General features: G+C 31.7%; 2 protein-coding genes across 3 annotated transcripts in view; one reads left to right on the plus strand and one right to left on the minus strand.

Annotated features, from left to right (window-relative positions):
- Positions 1–18,524, minus strand: part of LOC143204882 (uncharacterized) — a 259,151-nt gene that overhangs the window by 129,221 nt on the left and 111,406 nt on the right. The window lies entirely within an intron of this gene.
- Positions 92–14,130, plus strand: LOC143204881 (uncharacterized). The gene is made up of 4 exons (XM_076417797.1): positions 92–231; positions 11,102–11,296; positions 11,585–11,701; positions 13,894–14,130. Exons 1-4 carry the CDS (start codon positions 186–188, stop codon positions 14,112–14,114), a joined length of 579 nt encoding a protein of 192 aa, XP_076273912.1. The 5' UTR covers positions 92–185; the 3' UTR covers positions 14,115–14,130.

An 18,524-nucleotide genomic window follows, 5' to 3' on the forward strand; every position in this document is an offset into this window, starting at 1 on the left:
ACATTGTTTTATATTAATGAAGAATGATTTATTTGGTTCTTCAAACTGTCAAGATTAGACTAAAACTGAATTGATAATAGATAAAGTAAAATGATAAAGGCCAATTTAGATAAGGTTCGATATTCAACGAATAATTTTGACAAACTACCAGATCTAATCTGTGCTGTGTTAATTTAAAGTTTAAAATGGATAAATACTTTATATATTTATGTGGATTAATATTTTGCATTGGTAAGTTTTTTGACTGTACTTTATATTGTCTAGTTTTGATTGTTTTCAATGTTTTATTATTTTGTTGTTCCTAATAAGTGAAAAGTTTTTAATAATAAACATACTTGATATTATAACTAACAACAAAACTCAAATCGATTCTTGAGAAGGATTTTCATTCAAATTCGGTGCATAACTCTCAATAATATTTTAATTTCTCATTAACATTTCCCAACAAATATTGTCAAAGTTTTCCATTGTTTTTGCTCATCAAGTGTAGCCACGTCCACATAGAGATTTCGTACAAAAGCGGGTAGATTTTTAAATGGAATAAAACAAGCTGTGTGCGTGAGGTATTAATGAAATAAGTGACTATTTATAAAGTTTATGTGTGTTCTATCGCTTTATTAGTGCACCATTTCGATCGTCAAAAGCGACAAAAACTTCAGCAATAATCTCTGAAATAATACGAATGGATTTTCGATGTACGTATATTATAAAGTAAAAAGTATTGTTTGTCCATTATCATCATTTCACTCGGAAAAAAGTATATCAACTATATAAATAATCAATTTAATATTATATTCATAATAATGGTAATATTGCTCAGATATCTGGAAAATTAATAATCGAATAAGTCAAAATCTGGCGAATATGAAGACTCTGATAACACTGCTCATTAATTAAAAAATTGTACCATTGTTTTTCCTCTCACATCTAGATGCAAGAATCATAGTCCATAGGTGTCTTCCATAATGATTATGCTCAATTTGGTTTACTAATCCTTCATCTTTGATATTCTTTGATTGATTAGATTAATCTTTGTCACCTGTATTAAAATTAGGGCCTCAATAAAACGTCAAAAGTAGATTAAGTTATTGATAATTTCCCTGTTATTATTTATCGTTCGGTGTATCGTTTATAACAGTACTTAATAACTTTTTAGCAATGCTTATATAGTAAAAATTAAAAAGAATAAAAAGAAAAATATGCCTTGTTTACAAAAATTTAAAAATTTAGCACAATGGCACATTATTATAATAATCTTCGAACTAAAATCTACCCCAAAATAAACCATTGGAGGTGTTCTATTGCTTCAATTAATGAAAAATTAGGTATTAATTTATATATTTAGACTTTGAAGTTGGCGTAATGAAGTTGTTTTTCCTATTGTTGACAATAAAGAATAAAACATAACGATAAAATTGGGGAAATGGGAACTCTTCTAATGAACTAAAATTGTTTGTGCAGTATTTAGACGAGTACCTGAATGCGTGGCATGATAGTGCATGAGACAATTCGTAACACGAGTCCGGAATTGTGGTATATACAGAAAATTCTGGCATTTTCTTACACATAATGGGTCTTCTCACGCATTGAACGTCTTTGACAAACAATTTATTTAACAATCAACTTATTAACCTGACTTTGCCCCGCTGGCGGTTTGACTATTGACTATTGTAATATATATAATAACTTTCAAAGAGACAAAATAATTTTTTTAAAAATAAATATCCTATATATATCCTTATATAAATAAATAAAATGCAGCATTCGAGAAACCCTACTATATTCTCTATCTCGGTAATATTATTTAATTACATATTTACCGTTCATTGATCAATTTTCTGATATTAGATAAGTTGCTAGAAGTAGAAAACTAATTAAAATGTAGTTTGATGCATAATTTGATTTTAAATTAGCTCACTACAATCTAAAATATATTTTGTGTAATAAGAGTGGTGCTATTGAGAGGTCAGTTTAGTTCTAGAATATATCGATTTATTGCAATAAATTGAACGTCAAGAGGTTTAGTAGAAAAGCACTAGAACTATGAAGTAATTTTAGTTTATAGCCGTCCATTTTCCCAACATGTATGGTAATTCAAAAGATCGGAAAAGGTGGCGACTAGCGATGCACAATAATTTCCATATAAAAAAGTCTTGGATTGTTAAAAATATCCCTCAACATTAATTTACATCATTAAAAATAAGTTGGAAGATACGTAGGTTATGATTTTCTCTTGTTTTTCTCAAAGATAATTTATTTGCATACATTTTAAATAATGATCAGTAATATATGGATCATTTTAATCAAGTATGCAAGGCTTTGGATCTGAATAACCAAAAGCAGATGAGGTAAATTATGGGGCTGAGTCCAAATCAGCAGCTCATTGTGTTAAAAAATTCGACATATTTAAAGAATTATAGATCTATAACGTTTCACTTTTTTTTTTAGATAAAGATTCAACTTTGTTAGGGAATTATACATTTATAACGCTGCTACTTTAGAGATTTAAAAAAGTATATCTTCGCGTTCGACAAGTAAAATATGTAATTGCCACTCGAGGCAAAGATGATTATTAGTATAAAGTGTATTACAGTGATCCAATTACTATTTTCCTTTTCCTATGTATGATTTTTACTAAATCATACAAATCGAGATGGTATTCATTATGGATGCCTTCCACCTGACCTGATTTAGCTCAGTTATTTTCTTTTATATTCCCTGATGTATCAATAAAAAACAAAAACCCGCTTCAAACGTATTGTTTTAAGTCAATGTAGTGCATGAAAACACAACCGAAGAAGGCTGAAAAAAGAAAGGACTCGAAAATAGGTTTGCATAAATGAATTATATCCAAAATAATTTGCAGAGGGGTGAGTTAAATTTAAAAAAAAACAAATTACCAGTTTACATTATATTTCAAAATTCTTACTCTTTTTTGATTACAGCACAAAAATGTTGTACAATTGAATTAGGCTGATTTTTAAAACAGATGGGGCCATCATCAAGATATGTGTTATTACTTCTTGATATTAAAATTGATACAAATTCTATTTTTTACAAAAACGGTTTTTCTCTAGATCTAATGATATTATAGATACCATAAGAGGCCGAGAAAGGCAAAGGGACTTAATGATTTTTGCACTACGCCAACTTAGGGAGGATTGTATAAGAGGCGGAAAATGTTCGATAATATATACGCAGGAAATCACCTTAGGAAGCTTTGAAACCTGAACATGCTCCCCTAAAAATGATTCAACTTTTTCAGGTAGCTTATGAAGGTTCATATTTTATGATGTTTACATCCTTAGCTCTCCGCTGCTTTTCAAGATAGAAATGGATGGAGTAATGCGAAAAGTTCTTAAAAACAGACATGGCATATAATATGATGGTACACCAAAAAAAAACAATATAATCTTTGCCGATGAAAGCACTATATACGCTGATACGAATATATATTATATTATACTCTTCTAGCATTCTTCATGCTATAGTTCGCACCGCAGAACCATATGGCTTGGAAGTTAGTAAAGAGAAGACTAAAGTCCTGAGACTTGATAGATCGCTTGCAATTGTAAATCTCAACAGAATCCAGTTGGAGTAAGGGGAACAGTTCGAGTACTTGATATAAGTAATACACAAGAAAAGTGGCATCTACCACTGAGGTAATAAGCTTTTGGTTTTCTAAGATAGTGCGTGTGCAAAGGAAGAAACAACGCAATCAAGACTAAAATGCGCCTCTTTCTTACCTATTTCTTACTTCTAAACGCTTATCTTACCAATACTTCTGTATGGATCTTGGACTCTGTTACAGTCTGACATATATAAAATCATGGTCTTTTAGATGTTTAAGGCAAATTCTGTTTGAATCCGAGGTCATATTAGAAACGAAGTCATCCCTTTTAGATACGACAATCAGTGAGTAGTTTAGAAACAAATGCAGAGATGCACATCGCAATGGTTTTGACATGACTGTCGAATGAAAGGTGAACAAATTCCTCACAGGCTTCTATGAAGAAACCGACCTTTTTAGATAGCGAAAACGATTTGAAAATAGGAGACTGACATTGACCAAGACCAGAACAACTGAGACCGGTCGCCGATTTTATCGAAATTTTGTTAAGAATTTGGAAGTACTGCGGCATCAACAGCAGCGTATTAGTTCAGAAGTATGACACTCTACTACTGAAGGATGACACTCTACTCGAGTGCCGACTACGGATCTATGATGATAAGCATATGCAAAAATCATTTTTATTATCTAAATAGTAAGGCGCAAATCTGAACAACAAAATGTTTTTATATTTGTAAATAATTCCAATACCTAATAATTTGTCTATAAAATAAATGACCGGAGACTTTTCAAGCAAGACATTAATCGATGCTTTTACATATTACAAGTAATAGACAAATAAAACCTATAACAATCAACTGAAAATATTTCACCCAACACGCCAGATAAAAAATATATTACGTATTAATGTTCGACAATATTGATCGTTAAAACCACAAAAGCAACCTCCAGTTCCTTCAATAAATAATCCATCATTACTATAATAGGTTTTACTATTCTGATTTTCCATTTGTCCACAAACGTCGGTATACGGAATCGTCGATAGTAAATTTTACTTGGCTCAATATAGAATACCGATTCTATTTATAGCATGTCTGAATATAAATCGAAATGGCTCTAATCAATAGTTCGATGTATGTGGGTTATGGATTTATTTACGTTATATATACGTGATTATGACAAATGTAGAAATTCTACTTACGTCGGAGACTTTTATGGCATAGCCGTCGGGTAACATTTAGATCTTAATATTATAATACGTGCTATGCCTTAATTGTAACTTAATAGTGATATGAATTAATACATTTGTTTAAAATAGAGATAATTCACACACTACATTCTATCGAGCGACTATAGTTCCTATCTATAGTTCTGTTCTGACACCCTTTCACTGAGGCACTTCACAAGTACCCAGGGACTAGTCCTCTTTAGTCTGCGAACAGAATGTCGTGTATGCAGTACCTGTAGCACCTCTGGGTTTTGATGGAGGTTCATGGCTTGGCTTCGCGTTTCCCTTCGAACTTCTTAATACATTTGACTGTAGGAATTGCCAGGTCACGATGCATCTTCATTGCCTACACACCAAGGTGCGTTCACAGCGTTACGCAATACCTTGTTCTGGAATATTTGAATTTTTTTTACATTGCTCTCCCGGGTCTAGCTCCACGGCTCTATATCATATAGCTAAATTAGTTAGAACAAATGATTATAGATCAGTATCTTATTGTGAATTGGTATTTTGGATTTTCTTTCAAGGAGCCAATAAAGCTGTTTATATTTTACTTTGAGTTTGGCTAATTTCTTTTTGATATTCTCCTTGCATTATAATTTTAATTTAGAGTAATTCCCAAATATTTAACATTATTTATAATGGTACTATAGCACTATTCAATCTAAAGACTGGTGGATTGTTTGGTTTCTTGTTGATAAAATTAAAAGAACAAATGTTCACTTAATTTTAATCTCTATTGTTTGGTCCACTCTATTAGTTTATCGCTAGCTGCCTCTAGTCTCTTTATGCTTCTTGGTTTTTAGTCAGTGTTGTATCATCCGTAAATGTAGCTATCGTAATTCCTTCAGTTTTGAAAGGTTGGTAGTATAAACCCAATAGAGGATAGATTTATTTAGGGGTAAGTTACACTCTGGACTAGAGTGTAAAATCCAACTGAAAATCATCCCCGTCACGCCAGTAAGCAAGCCGGGTAAAGCTGAATGTCGACATCCAATCTGTGGGCTTAATATTAACCATGGTATGGGATTTTAACATCAGGCCCAGTCTCTAAAAAATATCAGACTTCTACGTGAAATGAAATAGCGAAAATAATATTAACATTTCACATATACATAACATTTGTTTATTAATTTGATATAGAGCCATTATTTAGTTATAAAACATCTATATTTTTTTCACGAAATATATTGGTCTGTCTGAATAGTTTCCAATGGAATGTTATAATGGTTAAATTGTATTGGGGACAGGCGATTTTATTGGTCAGAGGACACGTTTGCTGATGTTCCGAAACTCCTCTAACCAAAACTGAACTGCTGATTGTATGGACGCATAATTATATTGGAAATTGACAGTAATTGGTAGAAATATAAAATAAGCCATAGTAACAGCTTCATAATATATTTATTCGCAGTAATCCAATTATGTGAATGAGAGGACCCCATGTTTAACTGTAAAAATAGACAGTTCGGATCGTAAGATTCACTTTGGGGTTCTTCATACAAAAATCCCCTCTTAGGAAAATATAAACGCTAGTTAATCGGACCATACCACATTATTTCAATAACAACGTGGCTAGGTTTATGATCATTGCACTGCTACTTTCCCATCTTTCAAGATTCCTTATCCGTTTCCATGATTGTTGACTTTATGGAGTAGCAACCATGCTATATTTTTGCTTTGATTTTTAGCTTTGATAGTCTTAAATTCCAAAAGTCCACGGCTGGGCAACTAAAATACCTTAGTTCAATTTTTACAGAAGTATATTCTGAACTACTTGTGATTGTGCTTATACTCTGGTACGTCATACGTAAGATATTATCCCGCAACATAGAAATGCCCAAATCTGAAGTTGAAATTCCTCAAATTCCAATAGTTCACAACTAGGGACATAAAGATCAGTAAAATTTCCAATGCCTATCGGCTAGAGTTAGTTTCAGCAACTTCGAAACGATTGTTTTGCAACAACATCTTCTATAAGCAAGCAAGCTTTTGTAACACAAATTCCATTAAAACTAAGTGATTGAATGCGTTTAGTAACTTGGGAATGGCAGGCGATCTAATGTCAACTTGACTTCTTGATCATTTATTGCATTCCCGTAAAGTTATGAAAATGCATCCATCAAGGACTTAACAATTCCGCCTATTTATTTGTTCTAGCTAAATGAACTAACTGAAAAACACACTTGAAAACACACTGAACAAAAACACTTGAAATGGGACTATAAGCGCTGTGGTGGATTTACTAGTGGTCATTAGTGACGTTCTTGGTATCGACGTTATGTCATTTTTGAAACAAACATTTTAGAAGTCGTGATTTGCATAATCCCGACTAGCCCTGTCTTGAATGACTTCAAAATTTTGCCAAATGACGACTCAATTAAAACGCAGCTAAGTAAGCCTGTAAGTTTTCTTTCCTGTAAGTTTCCGCAACTATACTAGTTAATATTAGTTTAAAATTACTGCTAATATTCAGTTCGTTGATTCTTGTTTGTATATGCAATTAATTTGCTGAAAGATCTCTCTTCATTCATGCATCAAATAAATAGCATTGATCTCGAGAAAACAATTGTTGGTAAATAAAAGCATTAGTTAAATGAAATCGAAACAGAATGATATTCGGCTTGGTTTTATTCAGTAAGCAGAGATAATTCTAATTATTCGGTAAACATAGCAGTTTTATTAGTAGATTAAAAAATCTATTATCACCAAATCCAAATCATCTATACTAGTACATACATGTTGAAATGGATCGAACATGGATAAAAGCAAAAAAGTAAAATTTCCCGTAAAGATTTACTGACAACAAATTCACACGAATTCACTTAAATAATTTCAAAGCACCGAAAAAAAATATGGTCCAACATCGACGAAATGACACATACTCAAAAGTGAAGTCTGTGAGTGAAGCTTCAACATGAAGTTGGTTGCAAATCTACCCGATGCGATTTAATAACAATTAATTCATTAATAACACCCTAACAACATCTATTATAAAACTTTTAAAATCAAATCAAAACAGGATTGATATATCCACTGTAAATCCATCACAAGCTCATTAGATTAATTTGTAGCTGTAAGTTATCTCTAAGCTTAATTAAGTAGCTTAATTGTAATCACCGGTGCTAGTGCTGAAACGATTTCCACTACTTCATAAATCTGTAATGTCACAAACATTAGATGACGAGTGGTGTGCTCACGCTATGCTAAATTTTGATAAACATGAGGTTGAACTTTTTATTCATGAAATTAATATTGATAATAAAGTGATTCGCCTTAAAATCGTTGAAGTGCTAATACTGCCGTTTTTGAACATATTGATAAAGTGAAAATTTCGAGTTCTTAAAAATTCAAAAACAGAACATTCGTCTAAATACATATAGTCTATTCAAAGTTTTTTTAGTAATGCATCCTGGATATTTGCGACGTCGAAACATTATAATGTTGTCGCATCATCTCTGAGTTTTAATTCTGTTTGGCTTTGACATACAAAAAAATTCTAATATATATAAAATAATTGAACAAAAATGTTACCAAATATAATTGATTTTAACATCATACTATATCTAAAAACTACAGTTAATTATACAGCCACAATTTATAGATAAGAGTTAAAAACCTCTTATCACTATTGCTTTGAAGAATTTTGCATACGTCTGACGTATGGTTGTCGTCCGGTTGTCAGATGTACGCTAAATTATGCAAAATAAGAGTTAACGTTATTACAGGTTATAAACCGACAAACATTATTTCAGCCCTTTACTTTGATAAATTTTAAGTCGCTCTATATATATCATATTACCTTGTTGGAAAATACCGAAAACAATAGATATTCAGGGTCACAAATTGATTGCGGCTCTAATAGGTTATTTCGAAAAGGAACGAAATTACGGAGGCCCCCTTTTGCCGGTAAATTCCGTTAGTGAGGTAATTATTGATGATATTAAATAACATAAGTCCCTACAATTTTATTGAAAATGTATTTTAGCGGGTTGCTGCCATGCTAAATATTACTGTGGGTACTGCGAGTAACATCGCTTACAAAATGAAGAATAATACGTTAGATTCACCCAAGAAAACCCATCTATATACAAAGTGGTTGACGAATTTTGACCATCTTGACATTGGCTCTATACGAGACCAAATATACGAAATGTATAAGAACAGTACGTAGAAGTACACAAACCATTTTATAGATATAAATATAACTTAATAAAATTATTTTAGATAAAAATTTCTCTCTGGAAAGTATACATAAAAGAATTAGGGACAAACAGCTTTTTGAGGGATGTAAGACATCCTTTCGTACGCACTTACAGGGCATAGGGTTTAAATGGGGTAAAGATATGTTTAAAGTTTGATGGAACTTCCAGGCATTACCTTAAAAAGAACTCAATCAAAGGCATAAAATAATATAAGAAACTTGTGGCACTCTTGGCAAGACAGTAACAAAAAAAGTGTAAAGACAATAAAAATTTATGGAAAAAGGTAATTAATTGCAGATATATTGCTGCTTGAGAAGGATATTCCATCAAAAACTGTTTGGATATGTGGAAGGAAGCATTTTCAACCACAACACCTTCGGTTTGGATGAACTCGATAAGACCTACAGAGGAAGTAATTGATAAATAGGGGAATTGGGGACATGTTTTAGACAGATTATAAATTAACAGTTTAGTGATTGAATTGGGCAGTAAGTCGTAAAGTGAAAGTAACTGAAGGAATCTTTCAGGATATATGATAATGCTGTGCGATTAAAGGTATGCACATAATTAATTGAATATAACTGTAGAAAATGGTATTGTAGGGCGTGAAAGTTTTGTGTGCACAAGCAACGGTATCAAGTTTAACGCAACAAGCAAGATGCTTGCAAGAAAAATATGTAATGGTATACTTCATAACATTACACTTTATTTCATATTATGAAAAGATAAAAAATAAATATTGTCTAAACGGTCGAGAGTCTTCATTTCTTAAAATAGTTTTGAAAAGAATTTGAAAGGAAAACACAAATACTTGTCCCCGATTTGGAGAATTTGACTGAGATTATTGGGGAATTAGATAGATTGGTATTATAATAACTTGGTTCAGTTTTTCGCTCAGAAATGTTAGAAAAGTAAGGGATATACGGTTTTATAAAAAAATGACAAAATATCATCAATCAAAGGAGTACATATATATAATTTATTAGTTTTTGAAATTTATATGAATAAGTTAGACTTTAATAAATGAAACAAAACCAAAATACGTTTTACCAAAACAAAGATGTTTGTAAATTATTATGAAAATATGCTTTTTAGCTTTATATAGTATTTTTATTAAGTTAGAAAACTTTCTGATCAAGTCAGTATTATCTTATTATGAATAAAAGTAACTAACTTTACGCTGATCCCCTTTCATCTTGAACATTAATTATAACAAGATATTTATTTCGAGGTACAGATCAATCAAGATAATTGTCGTTATAAATATATCAGCATACAGGTGATACGTCAATTCGAAATTGATGAATATGGAATGTTGTGGGGAATTCCAAAATGTTATATTTAAAAGTATAGGAAACAATGGTTTGTCATTCTAGCCAGCAAATATTGTTATATGATTATTGTCTAAATATTTTTTCCGTTAATTTAGGTGTAATTTGAAAATTAAATAGGGTTATAGTTAAAATACATCAATATAAGTATTATAATTCCACCCGGAACAATATTAGTTTAATAAAATTACGTTTTAGTTGCCGGTGGGTAGTGTGAAGCGTAATCATAACAACTAAATAGATATCTAGGCTTGCAAAATATCTTTCTGTGGCAGATATTAGCTATTCGTCTAATTAAAGAGAAGTTTATGATGATAAAATAGCGTACTAAGTTCCTCTAACCATTTTTAAATTATTTCACTCTCATGTATTTTTGATCCTTCGTTCGAAAATTGGACTTCGTTAGAAAAATTAAATTTGTTTAAAACCTGAAAAATTATATGAAATATCAGTTTTGCTACTAACCAGTATTAATTATTATACATAAATTTTCATAGTTTAACCCTATAGTTTAACGTTTAAGAGGATTTTTCAAAATTTAAATTATTTTCGGGGATATAGCTGTTCTAGTGACGCGGTATCTAAAAAATAAATTTTCATCATCAAGTCTAAATCTAATATTGTTAACATAATTCGCAAGTTCTACTGAACTAGTTTATTTGAAATTAGTGTGATAGATGCCTCTTCTATACATTCTACTCTCTTCTATCCTATCAAAGTAAAATTATAACCAATAAAAAATATAGTAAAAATACTAATTTTTCAGGTCTGAGTAGAGCGGATGATGCGGATGACATAGAGTACCCAACACTAGACGCAAACTGGAGTTACTGCTTTGAATATACCTGGTTTGGGCCTAATTACAACAACGTGACAACATATGATGGAACCTGTGACGATTACTTGGACGATACAAGAGCTGGAGAAAATATTCCTTGTATTGCTCCCATTGTGATCTCAAGTAATTATATATCTGAATTGTTAATTCATTTTCACCAAACTTTTTCAGGAGATATTTAAGTTCTCTGTCGTTTATATTATCTAAATTCTTGTGGGTTTCTAAGTACAAGCCACAATATTTAGATAACAACATCATCACAACATCCACATCTTAATAGACAACTTTAGCAATATCGAACTTCCAACTATATTGCTATAGTTAATTATTGTAGCTTGATTAATTTATGGCAATAATTGTACCAATGTATATAAATAGTTTTAACTATATTAATATATAAAATTTTTTTAGACGATTCTACCTTACCAGATGTTGATTATTTGTGGACTTACCATAGAGCTAGCGTGTTATGTAAAAGAGCACCAAATCAGGCTTGTGTAACATACACGTATATCGATAATAACATTAGTAAGTATATATTATAAGCTACTATTCTTAGTTAAGTTTACATACTTCAAATAAAACTATTTGTTATTACCTGAATAATTTTAAGACGATAAAATAAGTCATTAATATTTTTTCTGATTGATGCTAACCTAAGATTCTCAATAAATATAGTATATATGCAAAAATGGTATCTCATAACTTCAGAATGCCGTTTGTAAAAGTATCAAGTGTCGGAAGTGTTGGAAGTTGTTGTAAAATTTGCAAGGTGCGGATTTGCTTTTTTGATTTATGTAATAAGTCGGACCTTGACTGATATCCTGCAGCCTAAATTATTGTAACCTTTTGTAATTAAATTAGGGACATTAAGGGGTGATGACGATTTATATATTTTAAAAGCACTTCCGCGCTTCTCAAATTGAGAAGTTCAGATAGCCACAAATGAACTAATTAACACTCTTCACGTTTTCTACGATTCTTGATCAAAGTCGTCCAGATATGGATTTTTCTATAGCGGTATCATTTTTGTTGAACCAAAAGGGCCCTGTCTCCATAGTGACAGATTTCGCAAGAATCAGGCTACCAACTGATATTGGTTACACCATGAAACGATGCTACCCACATTTAAAATAGAGAAATATACATCTCGTCTGATGCCAACATCCAAAATCATTCATCATTCTAATCCTGACTTGATTTTGTTTTGCTTCATTATTATTTAGCTTAAAATGTGGCGCATAAAACAGTTGCTTTAATCGGTCATGTACAATTATTTAATAAAAATCAAATAAAATCTTTAAAAATGCCTATAGGATTCAGGTAAGAAAAGTTATATAGGGGCATATAAACATATAATCGTTGTTGTGATCTTGGACAATTTTATAATGTTGCACGTCTCTTAGCTACTCTATATTAAGCGTAAGTTAAAGGCGTATGTTAAAGAACAACAAGTATTTTTTTGTTTCAATATCAATTAAAATCTTGGATCACTGCTATTATGCTATTACATCTAATGGTTTTTTAGTTTTCTATAGTTAACTTAATACAAAAAGTAAAAGATATTTATTACAATTACCTAGATAATATCATCTAAACCTACCATTTAAATAGATCTCTCATTGTATTATCTCACATTGTAATGTTATAAACTATAGGCCATAGAGAAAATAATATGAACATCATCGTAATAAAATAGAGTAAATATATTTGCATAAAAATGCGATGCGTATAGTATAAATGCCAAGTCTTTTAAGTAAATTTATGCTTTATGTTAGAACAAGCGATCAGTGAAATTTGTAACCTTTTAAGGCTTCGAAATACGGCAAATCGTTCATGCTCGTACAGTAGGTTTAGGATCACGGTAGCATCCGCGGTAATCATACTACACACAAAACATGAGGCCGATGATCATAAAAAATAATTGTGGCCAGACAATATAGAATTACCGCGGCAAACATGACAACTCTCATTTGATAAATATTCTTTCAACATAAACAATACGCTGAGAGCTCCACAAAGCTATTCATGGACAAAACATTCATCGGCGAGCTGCAATTGCAAAACCACTTATAAAGAAACCCAACGCTAAGCTGCGAAAAAATGGTCCAACAATAATAAAACTTGAATAATAAAATCAGAAAAATCGATTTACTAACGGCTGGATTTATATATAGAGAACGCCAAAAGAGCCCAGCATACATAAATTGTGTATTGTAAATTGCACACATAAACCATACAGTCCCAAAGGTACCGTTTTGGTTTGAGAAGCATCAGAAGATCACCAAAGTCCTTCAGTGTTATGACCTATACAACTTAACCGAAGCAATTGGCGGATGTTTTGATATAAGAAGTGGACAAAATTCTGTCCGAAACTGTTCAAACACACCCCTGGTCGAACACCTGTATAAATATAAAACTAACAAAATGAGAAAAATATTTAGTAGAAGTTTAGGGAATATAAATTGTGCTCTAAGTATGCTTATTCATAGCTTATGAACTTGAAAGACTAATTAGTGTTAAAATGTCAATTAAGGCGACGATATTTTAAAACTTTAACATAAATCTATTATTGTAAAGGATATTTTATTGTCACATTTTAAAATAGCACTCTATTTATATTTAGACCGACTATTTTAATTTTATCTGTAACATTTTGTTGCGACTATTAATACCCACACACTACTAATTAATTTATATGCACTTTTTCCTATTTTTAGTCGCAAATAGAAGCCACATGTGTGCAAGAGTTCGATCCAATGAAGGACAGGTAACCAGCGGATGTTACAAGCAAAAAAGTGGAGGATATGATGTTGAAATATGTATATGTCAATCGGGTTATGGCATCAAGAAACCGTGTAATAGTGGTGCAAATTTTTATACCCTTACAGTTGGAATACTTCTAGTTGGACTACTGGCAAATATTTTCACCAATAAATAAATCGTATTATAAGTTATTTAAACGTATTTATTCTATATGTTATTTTCTCAATTTTATAATGATATTAAAATAAACATCAAATATATAGCGGAACTAAATTTATTTTTAAGAATATATTAACCAAACGTATCAACTATGATACAAAGAGAGTTTCAATTTTCCATGCCTGTGGAATACCAATGAGACGAAAATGTTGTTTGAACACATAAGGTTCATGTCCTTTAAGAAAAAACAAATTCAAATCATCACCAGACCTCAACAATACCTAAACCGAAACATATACGTATGTCGCGTGTACAACAGGTGGCGTAACATATGCTAAATTGTACAATATATTTAACTATATTCTGTAACCACAGATGTTACGAGTTTATAAAATGCTTATTTATTATACAATATCTCCGGCTTGGTGGCGTAGTGGTAAAGGCGACAGGAGAGTCCTACTGTTTGTACGATAGTCGAGGGTTCCAATCCTGCTGGGTCATGCTCGTAAATTAATGTTTGTGATTGTTTAATATTTGTAACTGTCCTAGGTAAAGGTGTAAAATGCGACAAGGAAAATGATCCCAGTCACACCAGTAATCTGGCTGGGTAAAACCGGACGTCTTCTGGAGTGATTTCTAAAGTTGGTCACTCGCCAATAGGTAGGTATAATGCCGAAGATCGTGGTTCAAAGCCCACGGTCAAGCCAAGAGACTGACGTGATTAAGATATATTTTTCGTGTCTATTATGACCTGAGTATTTCAGTAAGTGAAACAGTGGTATCAAAACAGAAAAGGAAATTATTGTAGACAACAACTTAACTAAAAATTTGCCGACAATATGAGTTGAGTTGGAAAGTTACATTTGGCATCTTTGAATTAAGTATTATTATAAACGGCAGTATATAGATATTCAATAAAATTCATATATAATATTTTTCAGTCAATAATAATTGCAATAATACTATTGCAATAATAAACAAATGTATATTTATATGAGTTTAGTTGTCCAACGGTAAATATTAAAATGATTTCATACTCGAAAATAAAATTATGTCCGTAGTTCTGATAATTATGATTCGTAATATCTATATTTATTTTGGTTTAGATATTCAACGGTAAAAAAATATAATTATTTCACAATTGACAACAAAATTATTTAGCATACAAAAGTTTTATTAACTTGATAATTTTATTAATAATACGTGGATATAGAATATATAACAATATAGTAAATATTTAATATAATAATAACCAATTGTGTTGATTATGTCAAAATATATCAATTTGACCATTACTAATAATTTTTTTTGCACTAATATAAACTTTAAAGAACAGTTTTTCTTCAAAACTCCAAAACAAAAATGCAAACAGGATATTCTAATTTTTCTCTAACAATGAAAATATTTGGGAGCTGATGGATACCTGTTGTCATGTGAATGATGCTCCGTCAAAAAAACAAACAAACTTGAGTTAAAATAATATGGATACAAGCGTTTTACAATAAACTAAATTTAATTTCACTGATATTTCAGAAATTATTCCTAAGTATCGAAATTGTGAGAAAATATTTGTAGTACGATTTGTCCTTTGCTTCAAAATAGACCTCAGTTTCGGGGATCACCTATTCATTCGACGAAAATTTCTTTTAAGCGAGCATCCTTTTTTGATACGAGAACAGGAAATAGTCGCTGGGGACCAGATCTGGAGAATACGGTGGATGAGGAAGCAATTCGAAGCCCAATTTTGATATGGTGCTTTCTCTTCTAATGCGGCCGTTTTTCGGCGATTTCGTCCTTCAAACGGTCCAATAATGCTATGCAATAGTCCCTCCCTGTTGATGGTCTTTCCTTTTTCAAGGTAGTCAATGAAAATTATTCCATGCGCATCCCAAAATACAGACGCGATAACCTTGCCAGCCGACTGTTGCGTTTTCTCACGCTTTGGAGCGGGTACATCATGTGCAGTCCACTCGGATGACTGTCGATTGGACTTCGGAGTGAAATGATGGAGCCGTGTTTCATCCATTGTCACATATCGACGCAAAAACTCTGGATTATTACGCTTGATCATCTTCAAACACTGCTCCGAATCATCAACTTGTCATTGTTTTTGGTCAGAAAATAAAAAAATGAGCTCGCGCGGCACCCACTTTGCACAGAGCTTTCTCGTACCCAAATATTCGTGAATGATATGACGTACACGTTCAGTTGATATCTCTAGAGTGTTTGCTATATTTCATTCAATTTCAATTTACGGCCATTCAAAATCATTTTGTGGATTTTCTAAATGTTTTCGTCGGTAACAACCTCTTTTGGGCGTCCACTGCATTCACTGTCTTCGGTACTCATTTAGTCACGTCTAAACTTAGCATACCAATCCTTGATGGTTGATTTTTCTGAGGCAGTGTCCGGAAACTCGGCAACAAGCCAAGTTTTTGCTTCAACTGTACTTTATCCCTTCAAAAAAACAACATTTTATCAATACGCGAAATTCCTTTTTATCCATTTTTTTCACAATAACAAAAGTTGCTTCACTTAAAATGCTATAATTCACAAACTAATGATCCGACAGCTGTCAAATTTATACACGTATCTTTTAAATATCAGGGCTAACTAAAAAAATATAGGGATTTAATTCTAGTATTGCCATCTATGTATAAGGTCAGGGACATTTCAATTGTCCTGTTACATGCTAAAACATGACTAATGTGCTCTGCCTTGGAAAGCTCTCTACAAACTAACAATAATATACTTTTCTCATATCCGTTAATGAAGAAAATTCTTGAGTTATACAGTCTGACTATTTCTTGATTAAAATGCATTATCTGCATATACAGCCACAGCTACATACCTGGCGAGCCACAAATACATCTTATTACAAAGATATTCTTCCAATTGTAGGCGGCATCATATCTGCTGATGTATAGCTTGAGTGGGATTAGCTCGAGGAGGAAAACCTGCTCTGACCCTTTGAGGACCTATCATCTTCTCACAGAGCTGTTATAAAATTAGAACAGAATAATACAAAACAAAATTAATTCCTCATGGTTTGAAGTGAGAGTTGTGCCTAGAAAGTGTTCCATAGGGTCCTAATTGTGAGAAACCCATATTTTAAGGCAATGCAGAAACTTATTAATTATTAGAACACGGCATAGATTTTTCATATCATTTATTGAAAGTTCCTTTTCCCTCAAAATCTGCTGAAATGATTTGATTTCCTCAAGGGTATCGATCTTTATTTGGAATATAAATTTACTTTGTACACAGTTACACATTATGATTACTTTTATATTAGCAGAATTTTAATAATTTATTTGGTTGTCTAGATATTAAATAGGTAAATTTTGTCATTATTTTTTTAAAATTATAAATATTATACCTGATACCGATAGTGAATTATTTCCTTATTATTGTAAACTTCCTTAGAATGATCAATATAGAGGCTAGTCTGTTAGATTTCGTTAACATGTCTGGGATTAGTGTTGATAATCTCCAAGAAATGCTAATACTAATGTCATAGCATTAGATCAAGTATTTAACGTCTTATTTTAAACAATACGCAATTTTATTAAATAAAATTTAACGGTACGTTGATAATATTGTATCTTTCCTTTGTTAATATCGGGCAAACGTTGAAAAAAAAACAGTTGGCTCAGGTGCAAATCGAAATTTAACTAAACAAATAACTTTAAATAATCTATATAATCCACAGGACGATGAGAAAGAACAGTCTGATGAACGAAACGCATAACTGGAGTAGGGAAATGTGCGTGGGCGTTAAGCAAAAATCAATAATTCCACTGTAACGTCATCAACACGAAATTCAGCGCAATAACCTACCTAAATCCATTCTGTTTAGACTGAAACCTTCTTTCCTCTCCATAAGCGCAGCTAGTATAAATGTTTAAATAAATGAATTTTTAAAATAATCGATATAGTCCATATGTAAATGTGTTTTTAATGCTATATCCTGTCATTTTGTGGTGTGAAATATGTTTAATTTAAAACAAAATCAATTAACATATTTAACAAATATCGACAATCTCTGCCTACTTTTTTGCTTGCTGTCAGATAAATTTCAAGTTCCATATCGAACAATATATTCTCTTATATCTCTTAAAGCAATCTGCAGTCAATAGTAACAATGTCTCGTAAATACAGCGGATAGGATGGGTGGATTTGCATTTTAGATTTTCTCACATATTGCAAGATGGAGTCAAACGTTCTCGTGAATACGTTTTTACCAAGAAAATGATTATATTCGATAGGGTTATGTTCGATTGTGCACTCATTTTTCTCAGGCCCAAAAATGTTACTTCTTTACCAAATTATCACTTCACAATAAATTCTTATTATATAAGCAAATATGAAAGCCATTATGGAGCCAGAGTGTGCAATTACGGGGTTCCTCATAGAAATCCGATAT

The sequence above is a fragment of the Rhynchophorus ferrugineus genome, unplaced genomic scaffold, assembly GCF_030347505.1.
Source record: "Rhynchophorus ferrugineus isolate W39M unplaced genomic scaffold, kcgeb_rfMv2 rfM11, whole genome shotgun sequence".
Lineage (NCBI taxonomy): Eukaryota > Metazoa > Arthropoda > Insecta > Coleoptera > Curculionidae > Rhynchophorus > Rhynchophorus ferrugineus.

Excerpts from the sequence above, each read along its gene's own strand:
- LOC143204881 (XM_076417797.1), top strand. The coding sequence starts at position 186 with ATGGATAAATACTTTATATATTTATGTGGATTAATATTTTGCATTG. Across the intron at positions 11,297-11,584 it reads TGCTCCCATTGTGATCTCAA|ACGATTCTACCTTACCAGAT; the intron begins GTAATTATATAT and ends AAATTTTTTTAG. Across the intron at positions 11,702-13,893 it reads GTATATCGATAATAACATTA|TCGCAAATAGAAGCCACATG; the intron begins GTAAGTATATAT and ends TCCTATTTTTAG.